The 22,803-nt window shown below is 44.8% G+C and overlaps 1 protein-coding gene across 4 annotated transcripts in view; it reads right to left on the reverse strand.

Moving 5' to 3' along the window:
- slc25a46 (solute carrier family 25 member 46) overlaps window positions 1-21,682 on the reverse strand; it is a 60,006-nt gene extending 38,324 nt beyond the window's left edge. For all 4 annotated transcript variants that reach the window (XM_070883995.1, XM_070884000.1, XM_070883990.1 and 1 more), the window contains exon 1: window positions 21,359-21,682. In XM_070883995.1, coding sequence (XP_070740096.1) covers window positions 21,359-21,608 — 250 coding nt within the window. In that variant the 5' untranslated portion in view covers window positions 21,609-21,682. The remainder of the gene's footprint in view (window positions 1-21,358) is intronic.
- Between the last annotated feature and the right edge of the window lie 1,121 nt (window positions 21,683-22,803).

Raw genomic sequence — 22,803 nt, forward strand, 5'->3', positions numbered from 1 at the left:
GTCCTCAAAACTCGTGCTCCAGATAGCAGGCGCATAGCCTACTTTTACAGGCGCAAGAGTATAAAAACATATCAAAAACATATGTTAAAACCCTTCCCACTCAGGTAATTTTAAACCCTAACCCTAACTTTTTTTTTAAATCGGCAATTTTTTTTCTTTCAAAAAGATTTATAACAACTTTAATTTTTATTAGTGTATTTATGTGAGGTGTTTTTAAAAAAAATGTTATGCAGTGTTTGTGCGTTTTTGACTTTTTCTCATTCATAGTAATAGGAGATTCGTAACTTACAAATCTCCTATTACTATGAATGAGAAAATACTTACCTGTGATTGGGTGTCCAGGCCCAAGTGACTCCTGTGGACGTCCCAACGTGAACGCGCTGCGACACGCAGTCACGAGAGGCCTCCCGTCCGGAATCTCAAACAGGCGCAGCAGCTTAAGGTAAGCACGCATTTTCTGTCCTTTCTACAGTGGTTTGCCCGTGGGAAGACCTCAAGAGGAATTTCTGGGCCAATGCTTGCTCTAACATCTAAACAAAGTATTTTACATTCTTCTGGCCTGTAGCTATAAAATTGATTTTGCAAGGACTGGAAATACCTAGCAGCAGGTGCCATCAGTGCAGTACAAACAAGTCAGACACAAATAAATGAGACAACTGATAAACAGTATTCTGATAATTAACAGGAGAGGATTAGTTTACAGTGTATTGGGAAATTACTTATTAAAAAAAAACAATTAATTCTGCTAAAAGCATAATTTTATCTGATCTATAGACATATAGTACAAATAATTGAACAGCTGCAGAGTAACTATTTATGAGTCCAGCTCTGTTGGGCAGGCCACATTGTTCGCATGCCTGACACAAGACTCCCAAAGCAAGCGCTCTACTTGGAACTCCTACATGGCAAGCGAGTCCCAGGTGGGCAGAGGAAACGTTTCAAGGACATCCTCAAAGCATCCTTGATAAAATGCAACATCCCCACCGCCACCTAGGAGTCCCTGGCCAAAGACCACCCTAAATGGAGGAAATGTACCCGGGAGGGCACTAAGCACCTCGAGTCTCGTCGCCGAGAGCATGCAGAAACCAAGCGCAGGCAGCGAAAGGAGTGTGCGGCAAACCAGTCCCACCCACCCTTTCTCTCAACGACTATCTGTCCCACCTGTGACAGGGACTGTAATTCCCATATTGGACTGTTCAGTCACCAAAAAACTCAGAGTGGAAGCAAGTCTTTATGAGAATTTATGAGAATAACACACATTGAACGGTATTAGTGAAACTCTAATTTGCTGGACCAAGACCAGTGTATCTGATTGTAAATTCGCAATGCAACATAATACACATGCTTTTCTGCATAGGAATATTCTTGTGCCTGCTTTTTACAAACTGCCTTTAATAGAAACAACTACATGTAGGCTCCTTCTGTTCAACTGTTACGACTTGCACCAAGTTTTATCCCTGCCAGGTAGAATCATAGAAATTTATAGCACGGAAGGAGGCCATTTCGGCCCATCGTGTCAGTGCCAGACGACCAAGAGCTATCCAGCTTAATCCCACTTTACAGTTCTTGGTCTGTAGCCCTGTAGGTTACGGCACTTTAAGTGCGCATCAAGTATTTTTTTAATGTGGTGAGGGTTTCTATTTCTACCACCCTTTCAGGCAGTGAGTTCCAGACCCCCACTACCCTCTGGGTGAAGAAAGTTCCCCTCATCTCTTCTAAATCTCCCCTCAATTACTTTAATCAATGTCCCCCTGGTTGTTGACCCCCCTTCCTATCCACTCTATCCAGACAGCTCATAATTTTATACACCTCAATCAGGTCTCCCCTCACCCTCCTCTGTTCCAAAGAAAACAGACCCAGCATCTCTAGTCTTTCCTCATAGCCAAAATTCTCCAGTCCAGGCAACATTCTTGAAAATCTCCTCTGCACCCTTTCCAGTGCAATCACATCTTTCCTGTAATGTGGTGACCAGAACTGGACACAGTACTCCAGCTGCAGCCTGACCAGTGTTTTATGCAGTTCAAGCATAACCTCCTTGCTCTTGTATTCCATGCCCTGAATAATAAAGAAATAATATTCTAAGTCTTCTTAACCACCTTATCTACTTGGCCTGCTACCTTTAGGGATCTGTGGACCTGCACTCAAAGGTCTCTTTGTTCATCTACACTTTTCAGTGTCGTACCATTTAGTGTGTATTCCCTTGCCTTGTTAGACCTCCCCAAATACATTACCTCACACTTTTCCAGTTTAATTCCATTTGCCACTGCTCCGTCCACCTGACCAGTACATTGATATCTTCCTGCAATACGCAGTTGCTTTCTTCATTATCAACCACACAGCCTATTTTACTGTCATCTGCAAACTTCTTAATCATACCCCCAACATTCAAGTCCAAGTCATTGATATATACCACAAAAAACAAGGGACCCAGCACTGAGCCCTGCGAAACCCTACTGGATACAGGCTTCCAGTCACAAAAACACCCATCAACTATTACTTTAATGATTTAGACGAGGGGATTAAATGTAGTATCTCCAAATTTGCGGATGACACTAAGTTGGCTGGCAGTGAGATCTGCGAGGAGGATGCTATGAGGCTGCAGAGTGACTTGGATAGGTTAGGTGAGTGGGCAAATGCATGGCAGATGAAGTATAATGTGGATAAATGTGAGGTTATCCACTTTGGTGGTAAAAACAGAGAGACAGACTATTATCTGAATGGTGACAGATTAGGAAAAGGGGAGGTGCAACGTGACCTGGGTGTCATGGTACATCAGTCATTGAAGGTTGGCATGCAGGTACACCAGGCGGTTAAGAAAGCAAATGGCATGTTGGCCTTCATAGCGAGAGGATTTGAGTACAGGGGCAGGGAGGTGTTGCTACAGTTGTACAGGGCCTTGGTGAGGCCACACCTGGAGTATTGTGTACAGTTTTGGTCTCCTAACTTGAGGAAGGACATTCTTGCTATTGAGGGAGTGCAGCGAAGGTTCACAAGACTGATTCCTGGGATGGCGGGATTGACATATCAAGAAAGACTGGATCAACTGGGCTTGTATTCACTGGAGTTCAGAAGAATGAGAGGGGACCTCATAGAAACGTTTAAAATTCTGACAGGTTTAGACGGGTTAGATGCAAGAAGAATGTTCCCAATGTTGGGGAAGTCCAGAACCAGGGGTCACAGTCTAAGGATAAGGGGTAAGCCATTTAGGACCGAGATGAGGAGAAACTTTTTCACCCAGAGAGTGGTGAATCTGTGGAATTTTCTACCACAGGAAGTTGTTGAGGCCAATTCACTAAATATATTCAAAAAGGAGTTAGATGTAGTCCTTACTACTAGGGGGATCAAGGGGTATGGCGAGAAAGCAGGAATGGGGTACTGAAGTTGCATGTTCAGCCATGAACTCATTGAATGGCGGTGCAGGCTCGAACAGCCGAATGGCCTACTCCTGCACCTATTTTCTATGTTTTCTTTAACCTTTGCTTCCTGCATCTGAGCCGATTTTGGATCCAACTTGACACTTTGCCCTGGATCCCATGGGCTTTTACTTTCATGACCAGTCTGCCATGTGGGACGTTATTAAAAGCTTTGCTAAAATCTATATATACTACATCATACACACTGCCCTCATCGACCCTCCTGGTTAAATCCTCGAAAAATTCAATCAGGTTAGTCAGACACAACCTTCCCGTAACAAATCCATGCTGACTGTTCTTGATTAATGCATGTTTTTCAAATGAAGATTTATCCTGTCCCTCAGGATTTTTTCCAATAATATTCCCATCACTGAAGTTAGGCTGACTGGCCTGCAATTACTCGATCTATTCCTTTTCTCCCTTTTTAAACAAAGGTACAACATTAGCAGTCCTCCAGCACCACACCTGTAGCAAGAGAGGACTAGAAAATAATGGTCAGAGCCTCTGCTATTTCCTCTTTTGCTTTTCTTAACAGCCCCTGGAATACATTTCATCCAGGCCTGGGGATTTAACCACTTTCAATACTCAATACTTCCTCCCTCACTAGATTCATCTCATCTAATATTTCATACTCCTCCTCCCTCATTGCAAAGTCTGCATCGCTCTGCTCTTTTGTGAAAACAGATGCAAAGTATTCATTAAGAATCATATCCACATCTTCTGCCTCCACACACAGATTTTCTTCGTGGTCGCCAACAGGTCCCACTAGTTACCCTCTTGCTCTTAATGTATTTATAAAACATCTTTCATAGAAACATAGAAAATAGATACAGGAGTAGGCCATTCGGCCCTTCGAGCCTGCACCACCATTCAATAAGATCATGGCTCATCATTCCCTCAGTACCCCTTTCCTGCTTTCTCTCCATACCCTTTGATCCCTTTAGTCGTAAGGGCCATATCTAACTCCCTCTTGAATATATCCAATGAACTGGCACCAACAACTCTGCGGTAGGGAATTTCGTAGGGAACTCCCCTCTCTGAGTGAAGAAGTTTCTCCTCATCTCAGTCCTAAATGGCCTACCCCTTATCCTAAGACTGTGTCCCCTGGTTTTGGACTTCCCCATCATCGGGAACATTCTTCCCACATCTAACCTGACCAGTCCCATCAGAATCTTACAAGTTTCTATGAGATCCCCTCTCATCCTTCTAAACTCCAATGTATAAAGGCCCAGTTGATCCAGTCCCTCCTCATATATCAGTCCCGCCATCCCTGGAATCAGTCCGGTGAACCTTCGCCACCAAAGTGGATAACCTCACATTTACCGACATTATACTGCATCTGCCATGCATTTGCCCACTCACCTAACCTGTCCAAGTCACCCTGCAGCCTCTTAGCATCCTCCTCACAACTCACACTGTCACCCAGCTTAGTGTCATTTGCAAACTTAGAGATATTACATTCAATTTCTTCGTCTAAATCATTAATGTATATTGTAAATAGCTGGGGTCTCAGCACTGAACCTTACGGTACCCCACTCATCACTGCCGGCCATTCTGAAAAGGACCTGTTTATTCCTACTCTTTGCTTCCTGTCTGCCAATCAGTTCTCTATCCACATCAATACATTACCCCCAATACCATGTGCTTTAATTTTGCACACTCATCTCTTGTGTGGGACCTTGTCAAAAGCCTTTTGAAAGTCCAAATACACCACATCCACTGGTTCTCCCTTGTCCACTCTACTAGTTACATCCTCAAAAAATTCCAGAAGATTTGTCAAGTAGGATTTCCCTTTCATAAATCCATGCTGACTTGGACCGATCCTGTCACTGCTTTCCAAATGCGCTGCTATTTCATCTTTAATAATTGATTCCAACATTTTCCCTGATGTCAGGCTAACCGGTCTATAATTACCCTTTTTCTCTCTCCCTCCTTTTTTAAACAGTGGTGTTACATTAGCTATCCTCCAGTCCATAGGAACTGATCCAGTCGATAGACTGTTGGAAAATGACCATCAATGCATCCACTATTTCTTGGGCCACTTCCTTAAGTACTCTGGGATGCAGACTATCAGGCCCCGGGGATCTTTAGGCCTTCAATCCCATCAATTTCCCTAACACAATTTCCCGTCTAATAAGGATATCCTTCAGTTCCTCCTTCTCACTAGACCCTCGGTCCCCTAGTATCTCTGGAAGGTTATTTGTGCCTTCCTTCGTGAAAACAGAACCAAAGTATTTGTTTAACTGGTCCGCCATTTCTTTATTCCCCATTATAAATTCATCTGAATCTGACTGCAAGGGACCTACGTTTGTTTTCACTAATCTTTTTCTCTTCACATATCTATGGAAGCTTTTGCAGTCAGTTTTTATGTTCCCAGCAAGCTTCCTCTCATACTCTATTTTCCCCCTCCTAATTTAACCCTTTGTCCTCTTCTCTTATATTACAAAATGCTCCCAGTCTTCAGGTTTGCTGCTTTTTCTGGCTAATTTATATGCCTCTTCCTTGGATTTAACACTATCCTTAATTTCCCTTGTTAGTCACGGTTGAGCCACCTTCCCCATTTTATTTTTACTCCAGGCAGGGATGTACAATTGTTGAAGTTCATCCATGTGATCTTTAAATGTTTGTCATTGCCTATCCGCCGTCAACCCTTTAAGTAGCTCTCGCCAGTCTATTCTAGTCAATTCACATCTCATACCATCGAAGTTACCTTTCCCCAAGTTCAGGATCCTAGTCTCTGAATTAGCTGTGTCACTCTCCATCTTAATAAAGAATTCTACCACATTATGGTCATTCTTCCCCAAGGGGCCTCACACAAGAAGATTGTTAATTAGCCCTTTCTCATTACACATCACCCAGTCTAGGATGGCCAGCCCTCTAGTTGGTTCCTCGACATATGGGTCTAGAAAACCATCCCTAATACACTCCAGGAAATCCTCCTCCACCGCATTGCTACCAGTTTGGTTAGCCCAGTCAATATGTAGATTAAAGTCGCCCATGATAACTGCTGTACCTTTATTGCACGCATCCCTAATTTCTTGTTTGATGCTGTCCCCATCCTCGTTACTACTGTTTGGTGGTCTGTACACAACTCCCACTAGGGTTTTCTGCCCTTTGGTATTCCGTAGCTCCACCCATACAGATTCCAAATCATCCAAGCTAATGTCCTTCCTTACTATTGCATTAATTTCCTCTTTAACCAGCAACGCCGCCCTACCTCCTTTTCCTTTCTGTCTATCCTTCCTAAATGTTGAATACCCCTGGATGTTGCATTCCCAGCCTTGGTCACCCTGAAGCCATGTCTCCGTGATGCCAATTACATCATATCCGCTAACTGCTATCTGCGCAGTTAATTCGTCCACCTTATTCCGAATACTCCTCGCATTGAGGCGCAGAGCCTTCAGGCTCGTCTTTTTAATACCCTTTGCCCCTTTCGAGTTTTGCTGTAATGTGGTTCTGATTTTACTTGCCAACATTTTTTCATGCTCTCTCCCTCTGCTTTCCTGATATCTTTTTTAATTGCACCCCTGCACTTCTTATACCCCTCTAGAGTCACTGCAGTATTGAGTTCTCAGAATCTGTCATCAGCTTCCCTATTTTTTCCTTTATCTTACCCTGGATATCCCTTGACATCCAGGGGGCTCTAGATCTGTTAGCCCCACCTTTTTTTTTAAAGGGAACATGTTTGCTCTGTACCCTCAGGATCGCCTCCTTGAAGGCTTCCCACTGCTCTAACACTGATTTACCATCAAGTGGCCGTTTCCAGTCACCTTGGCCAAATCCCATCTCAGCTCAGCAAAATTGGCTTTACCCCAATTGAGAATTTTTTTCCCTGGTCCACCTTTGTCCTTTTCCATAACTACCCTAAATCTTACTGAATTATGATCACTAGTACCAAAATGCTCTCCCACTGACACTCCTTCCACCTACCCCTCTTCATTCCCCAAAATCAAGTCCAGAACCGCCCCCTCCCTTGTTGGGCTTGTTAAATACTGGCTGAAAAAGTTCTCCTGAATGCCTTTTAGGAATTCCATACCCTCTACCATTCTCACTGCTTTTTTCCCAGTTAATATTTGGGCAGCTGAAATCCCCTATTACAGCTCTATAGATTTTGCACTTCGCAGCAATTTGCCCACATATTTATTCTTCTATCTCCCTCGGAATGTTTGGGAGTCTACAGTACACTCCCAGTAGTGTGATCTCCCCTTTTTCATTCTTCAATTCAACCCATATGGCCTCGTATGATGACTCCTCTAACATATCATCCCTTCTCACAGCTATAATTGTTTCTTTCATGAATGCTGCAACCCCCACCCCCTTTTTTACCACCCTCTCTATCCCATCTGAAAACCCTGTAATCAGGAATGTTGAGCTGCCATATCAGTCCTCCTTTCAGCCATGTCTCAGTAATGGCTATAATATCGTACACCCAAGTGTCAATCTGTGCTCTCAGCTCATCTGCCTTATTCTCTACATTCCTTGCATTGAAGTATATACCATTTAGTGATGCTAAACTCCCTTGTTGATAATTTTCTAGCCCTTGTTTCCTGTCTCCCAAATTCTACTTTTCTGCTGCCCAATTCCAGCTTTGGTTCTCTCCCCACTGAATCTATTCTCCAGTTCCCATCCCCGTCAAGCTAGTTTAAACCCTCTCCAACAGCACTAGCAAACCCTCCCGCGAGGATACTGGTCCTGGCTCCGTTGAGGTGCATCCCGTCCGGCTTATACAAGTCCCACCTCCCCCAGAAATGGTCCCAATGCCTCAGGAATCTAAAGCCCACTCTCCCGCCTGCACCATCTCTCCATCCACGCATTCATCTTTTCTATCCTCCTATTTCTGTACTCACCCAGAGATTACTACCTTTGAGGTCCTGCTTTTTAATCTCTCTCCTAGCTCCCTAAACTCAGCCTGCAGGTCCGTCAGATCTGCGCACTCAAAGGTCACTTCTGGTCCGGATTTTATCTCTCTCATCATAATATGTGCCCCTGAACTCATCTCCATTCTATCAGTCTCTTTAATCTCTGACTCTTGGGTCACCTTTCTTGCCCCTTGAAAATTTGCTCATGATCACTCTACCCTAAGAAAGGTGATCAGTGTTACACTCAAACTACTGTTCTAACATTAATACTTTCTAATTTATGGGAGCTGCTACCTCTCAAATTCTTCTTTACCCTGAATGTGCAGGCTCAATCCGTGATGGCCAGTATAGTTTTTGCCACAGAAGTTCTGCTAATGACCTTGCTGCTTACGTTATGTACCTGAAGAACTCTGTTCTTGAAAATTTGGTGAATCATTAATCATTGTCTTAGATTTCTCCAAACTTATTTGATGGGGCCAACATCGCACACTTCAAAACAAGTTAAAATCATATATGGCCTCCCACTAAAGCTATGCTCAAGGCTAGATAGCTTTTCTTTAAATGTTTCTATTTGTGTCTACACTGATTGCTCAATCTGACTCTTGCTCCATTAACTCAAGAGTTCCCAGAGCTCTGTCTTCTCCCTCTGTCCCTTTTTCATATTAACGACCTTCTCACCTCCATCGAAATCCAACCCTATCCACCATCTTACTGATTAATCTATTTTGCATTCATTAATTTTCTTCAGATGATAGACCTCAGTGCTCAAACCTCTAGTCCTCTCAATCTAATGGTTGAATTATCAAATTATGAACTCGACCATGCCATTACATTTTTTTTTTAATTTCAGTACCTTTTAAGGCACCATTCTTTGTTCTCCCCATCTCAACATTGGTCCCACGATCTACTCTTGCACCTTAATTACTAAAGTGGCCTGTAAAAAGCAATTTCCTTTTCTTGCGCTTCCTATCCTTTTAATAATTCCATTTTTAAAGTTTTAGGGGGAGAAATTGGCCAGCCTTGTGCACGTTTGTTCCGGCGATATTTCGCCTTTTTTGTCAGTAAAAGGTACTCAACTAAATTGGCCAAAGTGAACGACTGGTGGTTTTGAATTATCGCCGAAATGCGAATCAATGACGTGCAACGCCCAAAAAAAGTGCGACCGCTTAAAATTGGCTGTTCGGTGAACCCGCATGGTAAAAAAAACACCACCTGAGGAAAGCCTAAGTTGAAGCCCCAGAAATAGCGGTAGGATGAAGACCTACAAAAAAAGGTAAGTTGAAGTTTTTATCTTTTAATTCTTTTTCAGCGATTCATTAGTTAAGTGTATAGTGAATGTTTTCTGATTTTTTTATTTTTGAGTGTGTTTCCTCCCCTCCCAGGGCCTGTATTTTTGGCGGTGATAGGCCTCGGGCTAAAGTTGGTGAGGACCGAGATTTCCACTGCAAATCCTCGTGCAACGCCGATTTTTACCGTCGGGTGCATTTTTTTGCCAATTTTACCCCCTTAAAAAAAAAGGTATTTTTTTCCGAAAAATGACGGAATAAAAACTATCGCCAAAAACTGAATGTCTAGCCCCAAGACTGCTCCAATAGCTGGCTGTATCTTTCAGCATCTTTTCATACCTCTGTACAGATCAAGGTTCTGATTGGTAATCCCTCGGTCACCTCCATGCTCCATTCTGTGTCACAGCTTTCCTTCCTTTCTCAATTTTATTGATATTATGGTCAGTAACCCTCAAAAATCCTCTTGTTCCTTTTAAATGCTTGATTTTTGTCCTCCTCACCATCCACTATTTTGAAATAGAGACTACCTGCAATTTCTACTCCACCTCAAACTCATTTCCCTCAATCCTCCTACATGACTGTGGTTTTTGAAACCAAATCTAGGTATCACCTAATCACCACTTTCTTTTTCTTGGTCACCTCCTTTATTCTTTATGACGGTAATGTCCTTCACAGCAGGCCCTGGTGCTTCACCTTGATTTCTCAATTTAGCTTGGAACTTAGGTAAATGACTGTTACTCCTGCCCAAGATCATTTACGTGCAATTTTCAGCCTTTCATGAGTATTTTTTGTCATTTGATTAAACCACCTCTGGGCTGTCAGTTAATGGTGTGGCAATGTTACTATAATTAGAAATGAATCTGATAACTACCCAACCTGAAGAATGCCTGAACTTGTCTCGTTGTCATGAGCCATATACAGTGTACATTGGAATCTACCTTCACCTGGCCAGTTTTGTTTCTGTCCAATTACACAGTGACCCAAGTATAATATCTCAGTCAACTTGATGTTGCATATTTCAGCTTTAACCATCAAGCCTGCATTGGTTAATCTGTTGGTGACAGGAGTGAGGTGTTCCTCCCATGTCCGCCGAAAAATGTTATGGCATCAATGTATGTTCTGGCATGACTCCCAGGCCCCCATCAGAATCCACGAGCCACTGAAGCATGGTGGATGCATTCTTCATTCCAAAATGTATGCCTGTAAACTTGTACAGCCCTAATGGCACATACAAAGGACAAATGGACAACTGCATTAAGGGGTCCCTGCCAATAACCTTTTATCAGGTATAGTCATCAGACGATTGCCATCCCCTAGCTTCTCCAAAGTATCCTCCATGTGAAGCATCAGATGGGCATTAATCTCTACCAAGTTATTTCATTTACAATAATCTGCACAAAACAATGTGGTGGTCTTGTCATTCTTAGGGACCAACACCACCGATCACTGGCTCTGGGACAGATATATTATTCCCAGATCCATCAACTCCTGTACTTCCCTACCTAAGCACACACATACACACAGGCTTCAAAAAACTCTCAAAGCTGTCGTATTATTTTCCTTACAGAAGCCGGTGACTGTGTGTCTTTATATTGAAAAGAAAGGATTCTAAGGAAAGCATCAGCCCCATTAAACCAGGGACCTGCGTCAATCAAAACCGATGGCATCTTCTGCTTCTTCATTCTCTGGAGGAAGTCAAAACTCCATTTACAGCCAGGAGACAGAAGTACAAGTGGCATTTATAAAGCTTCTTGATGGAAGGAATTCTACAGCTTAGGGCCGAGACAGCTGAAGGCACGGCCGCCAATGGTGGGGCGAAGAAGGTCGGGGATGCACATGAGGGCAGAAATGGAGGAACGCAGAGTTCTTTAGAGGCTTGTAGGACTGGAGGAAGTTGCAGAGGAAATGGATGGATTTGAACACGAGGATGAGAATTTTCTTTTTAAAAAAGAGAAGCGTTCGGGAACTGGGAGCCAATGAAGGTCAGTGAAAACAGGGGGTGATGGGTGAACGGGACTTGGTGCGAGTTAAGATATGGGCAGCAGAGTTTCAAATCAGTTCAATCTTATGAATGGTGGAAGATGGGAGTTCAGCCAGGAGAGCATTTGAATAGTCGAGTCTAGAGATAACAAAAGCATGGATAAGGGTTTCAGCAGCAGATGGGCTAAGGCAAGAGGGTAGATTACTACAGAGGTCAAGTAGGTGGTCTTAATGATGGAGAGGATATGGGGTCAGAAACTCAGCTCAGGGTCAATAGGATGCGAAGGTTACAAACAGTCTGGTTCACCTGGAGACAGTGACCAGGGAGAGCGGATGGATTCAGTGGTTGGGGATCGGAGTTTGATGATAATGGCTTCGGTCATTGCAATGTTTAATTGGAGGAACTTTCTGCACATCCAGTACTGGATATTGGACAAGTACCCTAACAACTGAGGTGGTGGAGGGGCCGAGAGAGGTGGTGGTGAGGTACAGCTGAGGGTCATTAGCATACATGTGGAACCTGATGTGTTTTTTGGATGATATTGCCGAGGGGTAGCATGTAGATAATAGGGGGGCGGGGTGGGGGCAAGGACAGAGCCTTGGGGGACTCCAGAAGTCATTGCAGGAGATTTTCTGGCTACTCCGTTCCCCAACCACTGAATCCATCCCTTCTCCCTGGTCACCATCTCCGGCTGAACCAGGCTGTTATAGAATAGAATCATAGAATGGCCAAGCTACTGACCCTGAGCTGCGTTTCTGACCCCATATCCCCTCCATCATTAAGACCACCTACTTGACCTTTAACAGTCTACCCTCCTGCCTTAACCCATCTGCTGCTGAAACCCTTATCCATGCTTTTGTTATCTCTAGACTCTACTAAGAATGGATCAGGCAAGGACAGTCCCACTCAGCTGGATAACAGAGTAGAGGCATTGGGGGAGGATGGCACGGTCATCTGTGTCAATGGCTGCCAACAGGTCAAGAAGGATGAGGAGGGATAGTGCGCCACAGACATACAGTATGCAATTTTTTTCCTTTGATTAAGACTGTTTCAGTGCTGTGGTAGGTGGCAAAAACCTGCTTGGTTGATTGCTTAATTAGAATTTCTGAATGCATTCAAGAGTTGTCGTCTTCTGCAATTCCCTGGATTCAGGAAAGGTCCCAGCGGATTGGAAGGTAGCAAATGTAACCCTGTTATTCAAGAAAGGAAGGAGAGAGAAAAATGGAAACTAATGGCCAGTCAGCTTGACATCAGTAGTCTGGAAAATGCTGGATTCCATTAATAAGGAAGTGGTAACAGAGTACTTAGAAAATCATAATATGATTAGGCAGTCAACAAGGTTTCATGAAATTTAAATCACGTGAGACAAATTTGAGTTTTTTGAGGATATAACTACCAGTGGATGTAGTATATGCTACCAGTGGAGCAGCGTCGGAGGTGTGTGGAGCAGCGTGAGTCCGGGGTCGGCGAGAGGCCTATATAGGCCCAACGCGGCAGCAGTCGGGAGCAGCGTGGGAGGTGCGTGGAGGCGCGCGAGTCCGGGGTAGGCGAGAGGCCTATAAAAGCCCAACGCGGCGGCAGTCGGGAGCAGCGTCGGAGGTGCGTGGAGAGGCGTGAGTCCGGGGTCGGCGAGAGGCCAATAAAGGCCCAGCTTGTGCAGCTACAGAGAGAAGGCAAAAAAGTAGTAGAAAGAAACAGAAAGGTGACGTCACAGCCAAGGGGTAAGTGATTGGCTGGTGATTGGTGAGTAGTTTTTCTTTTTTCTCTTCTATAACAGTAAGTAAACTTTAGCATTGTTGTTGCCAATTTAAGTTAATCTAAGGGTTAAGTCATGACAGGAGAGCTCGGTCACGTGATATGCTCCTCCTGTACCATTTGGGAACTCAGGGACACTTCCGGTGTCCCTGACGACTATGTGTGCAGGAAATGTATCCGCCTCCAGCTCCTGACGGACCGCGTTGCGGAATTGGAGCTGAGGGTGGATTTACTCTGGAGCATCCACGATGCTGAGAATGACGTGTGTAGCGAGTTGGTCTTACCGCAGGTGAAGGGTCCACAGCCAGCGAGGGAATGGAAGACCAGCAGGAAGAGCAGTGCAAGGAAGGTAGTGCAGGGGTCCCCTGCAGTCATCTCCCTGCAAAACAGATACACCACTTTGGGTGCTGTTGAGGAGGATGACTCATCAGGGGAGGGCAGCAGCAGCCAAGTTCATGGCACCGTGGCTGGCTCTGCTGCACAGAAGGGTGGGAAAAAGAGTGGGAGAGCTATAGTGATAGGGGACTCTATTGTAAGGGGAATAGATAGGAGTTTCTGCGGCCACAACTGAGACTCCAGGATGGTATGTTGCCTCCCTGGTGCAAGGGTCAAGGATGTCTCGGAGCGGTTGCAGAGCATTCTGGAGAGGGAGGGTGAACAGCCAGTTGTTGTGGTACATGTAGGTACCAACGATATAGGTAAGAAGCGGGAAGTAGTCCTACAAGCTGAATTTAGGGAGCTAGGAGTTAAATTAAAAAGTAGGACCTCAAAAGGTAGTAATCTCTGGATTGCTACCAGTGCCACGTGCTAATCAGAGTAGAGGGAGCAGGATAGCTAGAATACGTGGCTTGAGCAGTGGTGCAAGAGGGAGGGATTCAAATTCCTGGGACATTGGAACCAGTTCTGGGGGAAGTGGGACCTGTACAAAAGGGACGGTCTGCACTTGGGCAGGACTGGAACTGATGTCCTAGGGGTAACATTTGCTAATGCAGTTCGAGAGTGTTCAAACTAATATGGCAAGGGGATGGGAACCTATGCAGCGAGATAGGGCGAAGTAATATGGAGTCAGAAACAGATGGTAGAAAGGTAAAAAGCAATAGTGGAAGGCCGAGTAAACAAAGGCCAGAAACAAAAAGGACCACACTACATCATAATTCTAAAAGGACGAAGGGTGTTAAAAAAACAAGCCTGAAGGCTTTGTGTCATAATGGAAGGAGTATCCGTAATAAGGTGGATGAATTAACTGTGCAAATAGATATGATGTGATTGGGATTACAGAGACGCGGCTCCAGGATGATCAGGGCTGGGAACTCAACATCCATGGGTATTCAACATTCAGGAAGGATAGAATAAAAGGAAAAGGAGGTGGGGTAGCATTGCTGGTGAAAGAGGAGATTAATGCAATAGTTAGGAAGGACATTAGCTTGGATGATGTGGAATCTATATGGGTAGAGCTGCAGAACACCAAAGGGCAAAAAACATTAGTGGGAGTTGTGTACAGACCTCCAAACAGTAGTAATGATGTTGGGGAGGGCATCAAACAGGAAATTAGGGGTGCATGCAATAAAGGTGCAGCAGTTATCATGGGTGACTTTAATATGCATATAGATTGGGCTAACCAAACTGGAAGCAATACAGTGGAGGAGGATTTCCTGGCGTTCATAAGGAATGGTTTTCTAGACCAATATGTCGAGGAACCAACTAGGGGGGAGGCCATCTTAGACTGGGTGTTGTGTAATGAGAGAGGATTAATTAGCAATCTCGTTGTGCGAGGCCCCTTGGGGAAGAGTGACCATAATATGGTGGAATTCTACATTAGGATGGAGAATGAAACAGTTAATTCAGAGACCATTGTCCAGAACTTAAAGAAGGGTAACTTTGAAGGTATGAGGCGTGAATTGGCTAGGATAGATTGGCCAATGATACTTAAGGGGTTGACTGTGGATGGGCAATGGCAGACATTTAGAGACCGCATGGATGAACTACAACAATTCTACATCCCTGTCTGGCGTAAAAATAAAAAAGGGAAGGTGGCTCAACCGTGGCTATCAAGGGAAATCAGGGATAGTATTAAAGCCAAGGAAGTTGCATACAAATTGGCCAGAAATAGCAGTGAACCTGGGGACTGGGAGAAATTTAGAACTCAGCAGAGGAGGACAAAGGGTTTGAGTAGGGCAGGGAAAATAGAGTACGAGAGGAAGCTTGCAGGGATCATTAAGACGGACTGCAAAAGTTTCTATAGATATGTAAAGAGAAAAAGGTTAGTAAAGACAAATGTAGGTCCCCTGCAGTTAGAATCAGGGAAAGTCATAACGGGGAACAAAGAAATGGCAGACCAATTGAACAAGTACTTTGGTTCGGTATTCACTAAGGAGGACACAAACAACCTTCCGGATATAAAAGGGGTCAGAGGGTCTAGTAAGAAGGAGGAACTGAGGGAAATCCTTATTAGTCGGGAAATTGTGTTGGGGAAATTGATGGGATTGAAGGCCGATAAATCCCCAGGGCCTGATGGACCGCATCCCAGAGTACTTAAGGAGGTGGCCTTGGAAATAGCGGATGCATTGACAGTCATTTTCCAACATTCCGTAGACTCTGGATCAGTTCCTATGGAGTGGAGGGCAGCCAATGTAACCCCATTTTTTAAAAAAGGAGAGAAAACAGGGAATTATAGACCGGTTAGCCGGACATCAGTAGTGGGTAAAATGATGGAATCAATTATTAAGGATGTCATAGCAGCGCATTTGGAAAGAGGTGACATGATAGCATGGATTTGTGAAAGGGAAATCATGCTTGACAAATCTTCTGGAATTTTTTGTGGATGTTTCCAGTAGAGTGGACAAGGGAGATCCAGTTGATGTGGTATATTTGGACTTTCAGAAGGCTTTCGACAAGGTCCCACACAAGAGAGTAATGTGCAAAGTTAAAGCACATGGGATTGGGGGTAGTGTGCTGACATGGATTGAGAACAGGCTGTCAGACAGGAAGCAAAGAGTAAATAGGTACTTTTCAGAATGGCAGGCAGTGACTAGTGGGGTACCGCAAGGTTCTGTGCTGGGGCCCCAGCTGTTTACATTGTACATTAATGATTTAGACGAGGGGATTAAATGTAGTATCTCCAAATTTGGGGATGACACTAAGTTGGGTGGCAGTGTGAGCTGCGAGGAAGATGCTATGAGGCTGCAGAGTGACTTGGATAGGTTAGGTGAATGGGCAAACGCATGGCAGATGAAGTATAATGTGGATAAATGTGAGGTTATCCACTTTGGTTGTAAAAACAGAGAGAGAGACTATTAGAAACATAGAAAATAGGTGCAGGAGTAGGCCATTCGGCCCTTCTAGCCTGCACCGCCATTCAATGAGTTCATGGCTGAACATGCAACTTCAGTACCCCATTCCTGCTTTCTCACCTTACCCCTTGATTCCCCTAGTAGTAAGGACTTCATCTAACTCCTTTTTGAATATATTTAGTGAATTGGCCTCAACAACTTTCTGTGGTAGAGAATTCCACAGGTTCACCACTCTCTGGGTGAAGAAATTCCTCCTCATCTCGGTCCTAAATGGCTTCCCCCTTATCCTTAGACTGTGTCCCCTGGTTCTGGACCTCCCCAACATTGGGAACATTCTTCCTGCATCTAACCTGTCAAACCACGTCAGAATTTTAAACGTTTCTATGAGGTCCCCTCTCATTCTTCTGAACTCCAGTGAATACAAGCCCAGTTGATCCAGTCTTTCTTGATAGGTCAGTCCCGCCATCCCGGGAATCAGTCTGGTGAACCTTCGCTGCACTCCCTCAATAGCAAGAATGTCCTTCCTCAGGTTAGGAGACCAAAACTGTACACAATACTCCATGTGTGGCCTCACCAAGGCCCTGTACAATTGTAGCAACACCTCCCTGCCCTTGTACTCAAATCCCCTCGCTATGAAGGCCAACATGCCATTTGCTTTCTTAACCGCCTGCTGTACCTGCATGCCAACCTTCAATGACTGATGTACCATGACACCCAGGTCTCTTTGCACCTCCCCTTTTCCTAATCTGTCACCATTCAGATAATAGTCTGTCTCTCTGTTTTTACCACCAAAGTGGATAACCTCACATTTATCCACATTATACTTCATCTGCCATGCATTTGCCCACTCACCTAACCTATCCAAGTCGCTCTGCAGCCTCATAGCATCCTCCTTGCAGCTCACACTGCCACCCAACTTAGTGTCATCCGCAAATTTGGAGATACTACATTCAATCCCCTCGTCTAAATCATTAATGTACAGTGTAAACAGCTGGGGCCCCAGCACAGAACCTTGCGGTACCCCACTAGTCACTGCCTGCCATTCTGAAAAGTCCCCATTTACTCCTACTCTTTGCTTCCTGTCTGACAACCAGTTCTCAATCCATGTCAGCACACTACCCCCAATCCCATGTGCTTTAACTTTGCACATTAATCTCTTGTGTGGGACCTTGTTGAAAGCCTTCTAAAAGTCCAAATATACCACATCAACTGGTTCTCCATTGTCCACTCTACTGGAAACATCCTCAAAAAATTCCAGAAGATTTGTCAAGCATGATTTCCCTTTCACAAATCCATGCTGACTTGGACCTATCATGTCACCTCTTTCCAAATGCACTGCTATGACATCCTTAATAATTGATTCCATCATTTTACCCACTACCGATGTCAGGCTGACCGGTCTGTAATTCCCTGTTTTCTCTCTCCCTCCTTTTTTAAAAAGTGGGGTTACATTGGCTACCCTCCACTCCATAGGAACTGATCCAGAGTCAATGGAATGTTGGAAAATGACTGTCAATGCATCCACTATTTCCAAGGCCACCTCCTTAAGTACTCTGGGATGCAGTCCATCAGGCCCTGGGGATTTATCGGCCTTCAATCCCATCAATTTCCCCAACACAATTTCCCGACTAATAAGGATTTCCCTCAGTTCCTCCTCCTTACTAGACCCTCCGACCCCTTTTATATCCGGAAGGTTGTTTGTGTCCTCCTCAGTGAATACCGAACCAAAGTACTTGTTCAATTGGTCTGCCATTTCTTTGTTCCCCGTTATGACTTCCCCTGATTCTGACTGCAGGGGACCTACGTTTGTCTTTACTAACCTTTTTCTCTTTACATATCTATAGAAACTTTTGCAATCCGTCTTAATGTTCCCTGCAAGTTTCTTCTCGTACTCCATTTTCCCTGCCCTAATCAAACCCTTTGTCCTCCTCTGCTGAGTTCTAAATTTCTCCGAGTCCCCGGGTTCGCTGCTATTTCTGGCCAATTTGTATGCCACTTCCTTGGCTTTAATGCTTTCCCTGATTTCCCTTGATAGCCACGGTTGAGCCACCTTCCCTTTTTTATTTTTACGACAGACAGGAATGTACAATTGTTGTAGTTCATCCATGCGGTCTCTAAATGTCTGCCATTGCCCATCCACAGTCAACCCCTTCAGTATCATTCGCCAATCTATCCTAGCCAATTCACGCCTCATACCTTCAAAGTTACCCTTCTTTAAGTTCTGGACCATGGTCTCTGAATTAATTATTTCATTCTCCATCCTAATGCAGAATTCCACCATATTATGGTCACTCTTCCCCAAGGGGCCTCGCACAACGAGATTGCTAATTAATCCTCTCTCATTACACAACACCCAGTCTAAGATGGCCTCCCCCCTAGTTGGTTCCTCGACATATTGGTCTAAAAAACCATCCCTTATGCACTCCAGGAAATCCTCCTCTACCGTATTGCTTCCAGTTTGGTTAACCCAATCTATATGCATATTAAAGTCACCCATTATAACTGCTGCACCTTTATTGCACGCACCCCTAATTTCATGTTTGATGCCCTCCCCAACATCACTACTACTGTTTGGAGGTCTGTACACAACTCCCACTAACGTTTTTTGTCCTTTGGTATTCTGCAGCTCTACCCATATAGATTCCACATCATCCAAGCTAATGTCCTTCCGAACTATTGCCTTAATTTGCTCCTTAACCAGCAATGCTACCCCACCTCCTTTTCCTTTTATTCTATCTTTCCTGAATGGTGACAGATTAGGAAAAGGGGAGGTGCAACGAGACCTGGGTGTCAAAGTACATCAGTCATTGAAGGTTGGCATGCAGGTACAGCAGGCGGTTAAGAAAGCAAATGGAATGTTGGCCTTCATAGCGAGGGGATTTGAGTACAGGGGCAGGGAGGTGTTACTACAGTTGTACAGAGCCTTGGTGAGGCCACACCTGGAGTATTGTGTACAGTTTTGGTCTCCTAACTTGAGGAAGGACATTCTTGCTATTGAGGGAGTGCAGCGAAGGTTCACCAGACTGATTTTCGGGAGTTCAGAAGAATGAGAGGGGATCTCATAGAAACGTTTAAAATTCTGACGGGTTTAGACAGGTTAGATGCAGGAAGAATGTTCCCAATGTTGGGGGAAGTCCAGAACCAGGGGTCACAGTCTAAGGATGAGGGGTAAGCCATTTAGGACCGAGATGAGGAGAAACTTCTTCACCCAGAGTGTGATGAACCTGTGGAATTCTCTACCACAGAAAGTTGTTGAGGCCAATTCACTAAATATATTCAAAAAGGAGTTAGATGTAGTCCTTACTACTAGGGGGATCAAGGGGTATGGCGAGAAAGCAGGAAGGGGGTACTGAAGTTGCATGTTCAGCCATGAACTCATTGAATGGCAGTGCAGGCTAGAAGGGCCGAATGGCCTATTCCTGCACCTATTTAAGTTTCTATGTTATATGTGGATTTCTAAAAAGGCATTCGATAAGATGCCAGAGAAAAGCTTGTTAATCAAATTAAGGCACATGGTGTTGGGGGTAAGGTATTATCATGGATAAGGGATTGGTTAACAGTTAGAGAACAGAGAGAAGGGATAAATGGGTCATTTTCAGATTGGCAGGCTGTAACTGGTGCGATGCCGCAAGGATCAGTGCGTGGGCCTCAGCTATTCATAATCTATATTAATGACTTAGATGAAGGGACCAAATGCAATCCTGTAAAGTAAGATGTGAGGAGGACGCAAAGAGCCACAGACAGGTTAAGTGAGTGGGCAATAAGGTGGCAGATGGAGTATAATGTGGGGAAATGTGATGTTATTCACTTTGATAGGAAGAATATAAAAACAGAGTATTGTTTTAACATGGTGAGAAATTATTAAATGTTGGTGCCTATTCAGAAGAACCTGGGTGTACTAGTAAACAAAACGCAGAATTAGCATGCAGGTACAGCAAGCAATTGGAAGGGAAATGGTATGTTTTTTTTTATTGGTAGAGGGTTGGAGTACAACATTAATAAAGTCTTACTACAATTGTAGAACTCAGGTGAAACCACACCTGGAATACTGTGCACAGTTTTGGTCTCCTTACTGAATCGGGCCTATACTCTCTGGAGTTTAGAAAAATGAGGTGATCTCATTGAAACATACAAGATTCTGAGGGAGATTGACAGGGTGGATGCTGAGAGGTTGTTTCCTTTGGCTGGCGAGTTAAGAACTAGGAGGCATAGTGTAAACATAAGGAGTCGGCCATTTAAGACTGAGATGAGGGAATACCTTTAGAATTCTCGGCCCCAAAGTGCTGTGGCTGTTGTGTCATTGAGTATATTCAAGGCTGAGGTAGTTTGGACTTTACAGGAAACAACTGAAATCGGGATCGGGCAGGAAAGTGTTGAGGTCGAAAATCAGCCATAATCTTATTGAATGGTGGAGCAGGTTCGAAGGGCCGAATGGCCTGCTCCTATTTATTGTCAATAAAAGCAAATGAAAGGAGGGCAGAATGGGCAAGGAGTGATGATTTGAGCGCTGATATTTGCTTATGAAAATTCTGTAAACACCTTCACAACTAATGCCACCGTCGCATCACACGGAGCTGAAATAAATAGGGAACGGACTTGGATTTACAAACTCGTACTTTGCGAGCCTAGTTTAGACTCTGCAAGTTACTGGATATGAAAACATCAGCCAAGGCGATGCAGACCCCGGCCTGCCCCGCCCCGCCCGCCTCAGCCGGGAAGGGCTGCGCGGTGGCCGCTCTGTGACACGGGTTCGCCGCTAACGTTCAATACTCGCCCGTGGATCCCGCTGCATTGTCCGGAGCGGCGGCCGCCGCCGCGCTGCCAGTTGCTGGTGTCGCCGCCACGGCCGCCGTCGGCCTCTCCCCCCAAGGCCCCGCTGCCGGTGAGCGGAGCCGGCTCTCAGTTGTCCAGGGGTCGGGGCAGTCCCATGACCTTGTCGGGACCGCGTAGCCGCCCGCCGCCGCATCCTCGCAACCGCGAGCATTCAGCCCCTCATTGAAGCCCTGCGGCCGCCGTGAATACATCGAGCCGGGAAAGTGACGGTAAAACGGCGAGAGGGAGGCCGGCTGGCGACCGAGAGACTGCCCTCACAACAGGAAATTACCTCACGGCCGGAAGCCGCGCTCCGGCGCACTGCATGCTGCAGGCTGTAGTCCAAACAATGGAGCTGAGGTTGGTTGATGTTTCCAACTGCCCTGCGAATCTGTGAACTCAAACTGATTCTGGTTTCCAATTGTCTTTGGGGGTTGTTATGATGCTGTTTACACTTTACCAGTCTCGTGTCCCAGTTCTAATTCACCAGCAAGAGAAAGGGCCAGGTGGATGACAAGAGATGCAGCTACTTCCATGGCATATGACGCCACTTCGTATGATGAGCAGTACTGTAGAGGATGACTAGAGTGACACACGCAGTTAGACAAGAATTAGAATTAAAGAAGTCATTAGACTGCCTAAAGGAAGGTTTGAGTTCCCAGGTAGGTATGAGGGTACCCTGCAGTATGCACCCAGTATGCACCAAGCGCTATTTTGCGAATTGTACTAATATGTTATGTGCTTCATAACTTTGCAATTAGGAAAGGAATAATGGTAGATGTCCTGGAGGATACCAGGGAGGTTGATAGTAACAATGCCAATGTCAAAGATCTGGCCCATGAAGAACAGGAAACAGTTACCGTGGCTACTGTTGCTAGAGAACAGACAGCCAAACTCATTCACAGGTGCCTAGACCAATATTTTTGGGGGTCTCAGCCCATCAAAGAGCCTCACCAACCTCTCCAAGGTCTAAGTAAAATTCTTGCTCCTCACAGCTAGCCATCACATCATAACCATGAACATCAATATCAGCACAGTACCTGTTCCTGTAAGATACATTATTTTTATTCGTTCATGGGATGTGCGTGTCGCTGGCATGACCAGCATTTATTACCCATCCCTAATTGCCCTTCACCGCCACTTTCTTGAACACTGCAGTATGTGTGATGATGGTATTAGAAACATAGAAAATAGGTGCAGGCCCTTCGAGCCTGCACCACCATTCAATAAGATCATGGCTCATCATTCCTTCAGTACCCCGTCCCTGCTTTCTCTCCAAACCCCTTGATCCCTTTAGCCACAAGGGCCATATCTAACTCCCTCTAGAATATATCCAATGAACTGGCATCAACAACTCTCTGCGGTAGGGAATTCCATAGGTTAACAACTCTGAGTGAAGAAGTTTCT

This window comes from Pristiophorus japonicus, chromosome 1, assembly GCF_044704955.1.
Source record: "Pristiophorus japonicus isolate sPriJap1 chromosome 1, sPriJap1.hap1, whole genome shotgun sequence".
In the NCBI taxonomy this organism is placed as follows: domain Eukaryota; kingdom Metazoa; phylum Chordata; class Chondrichthyes; family Pristiophoridae; genus Pristiophorus; species Pristiophorus japonicus.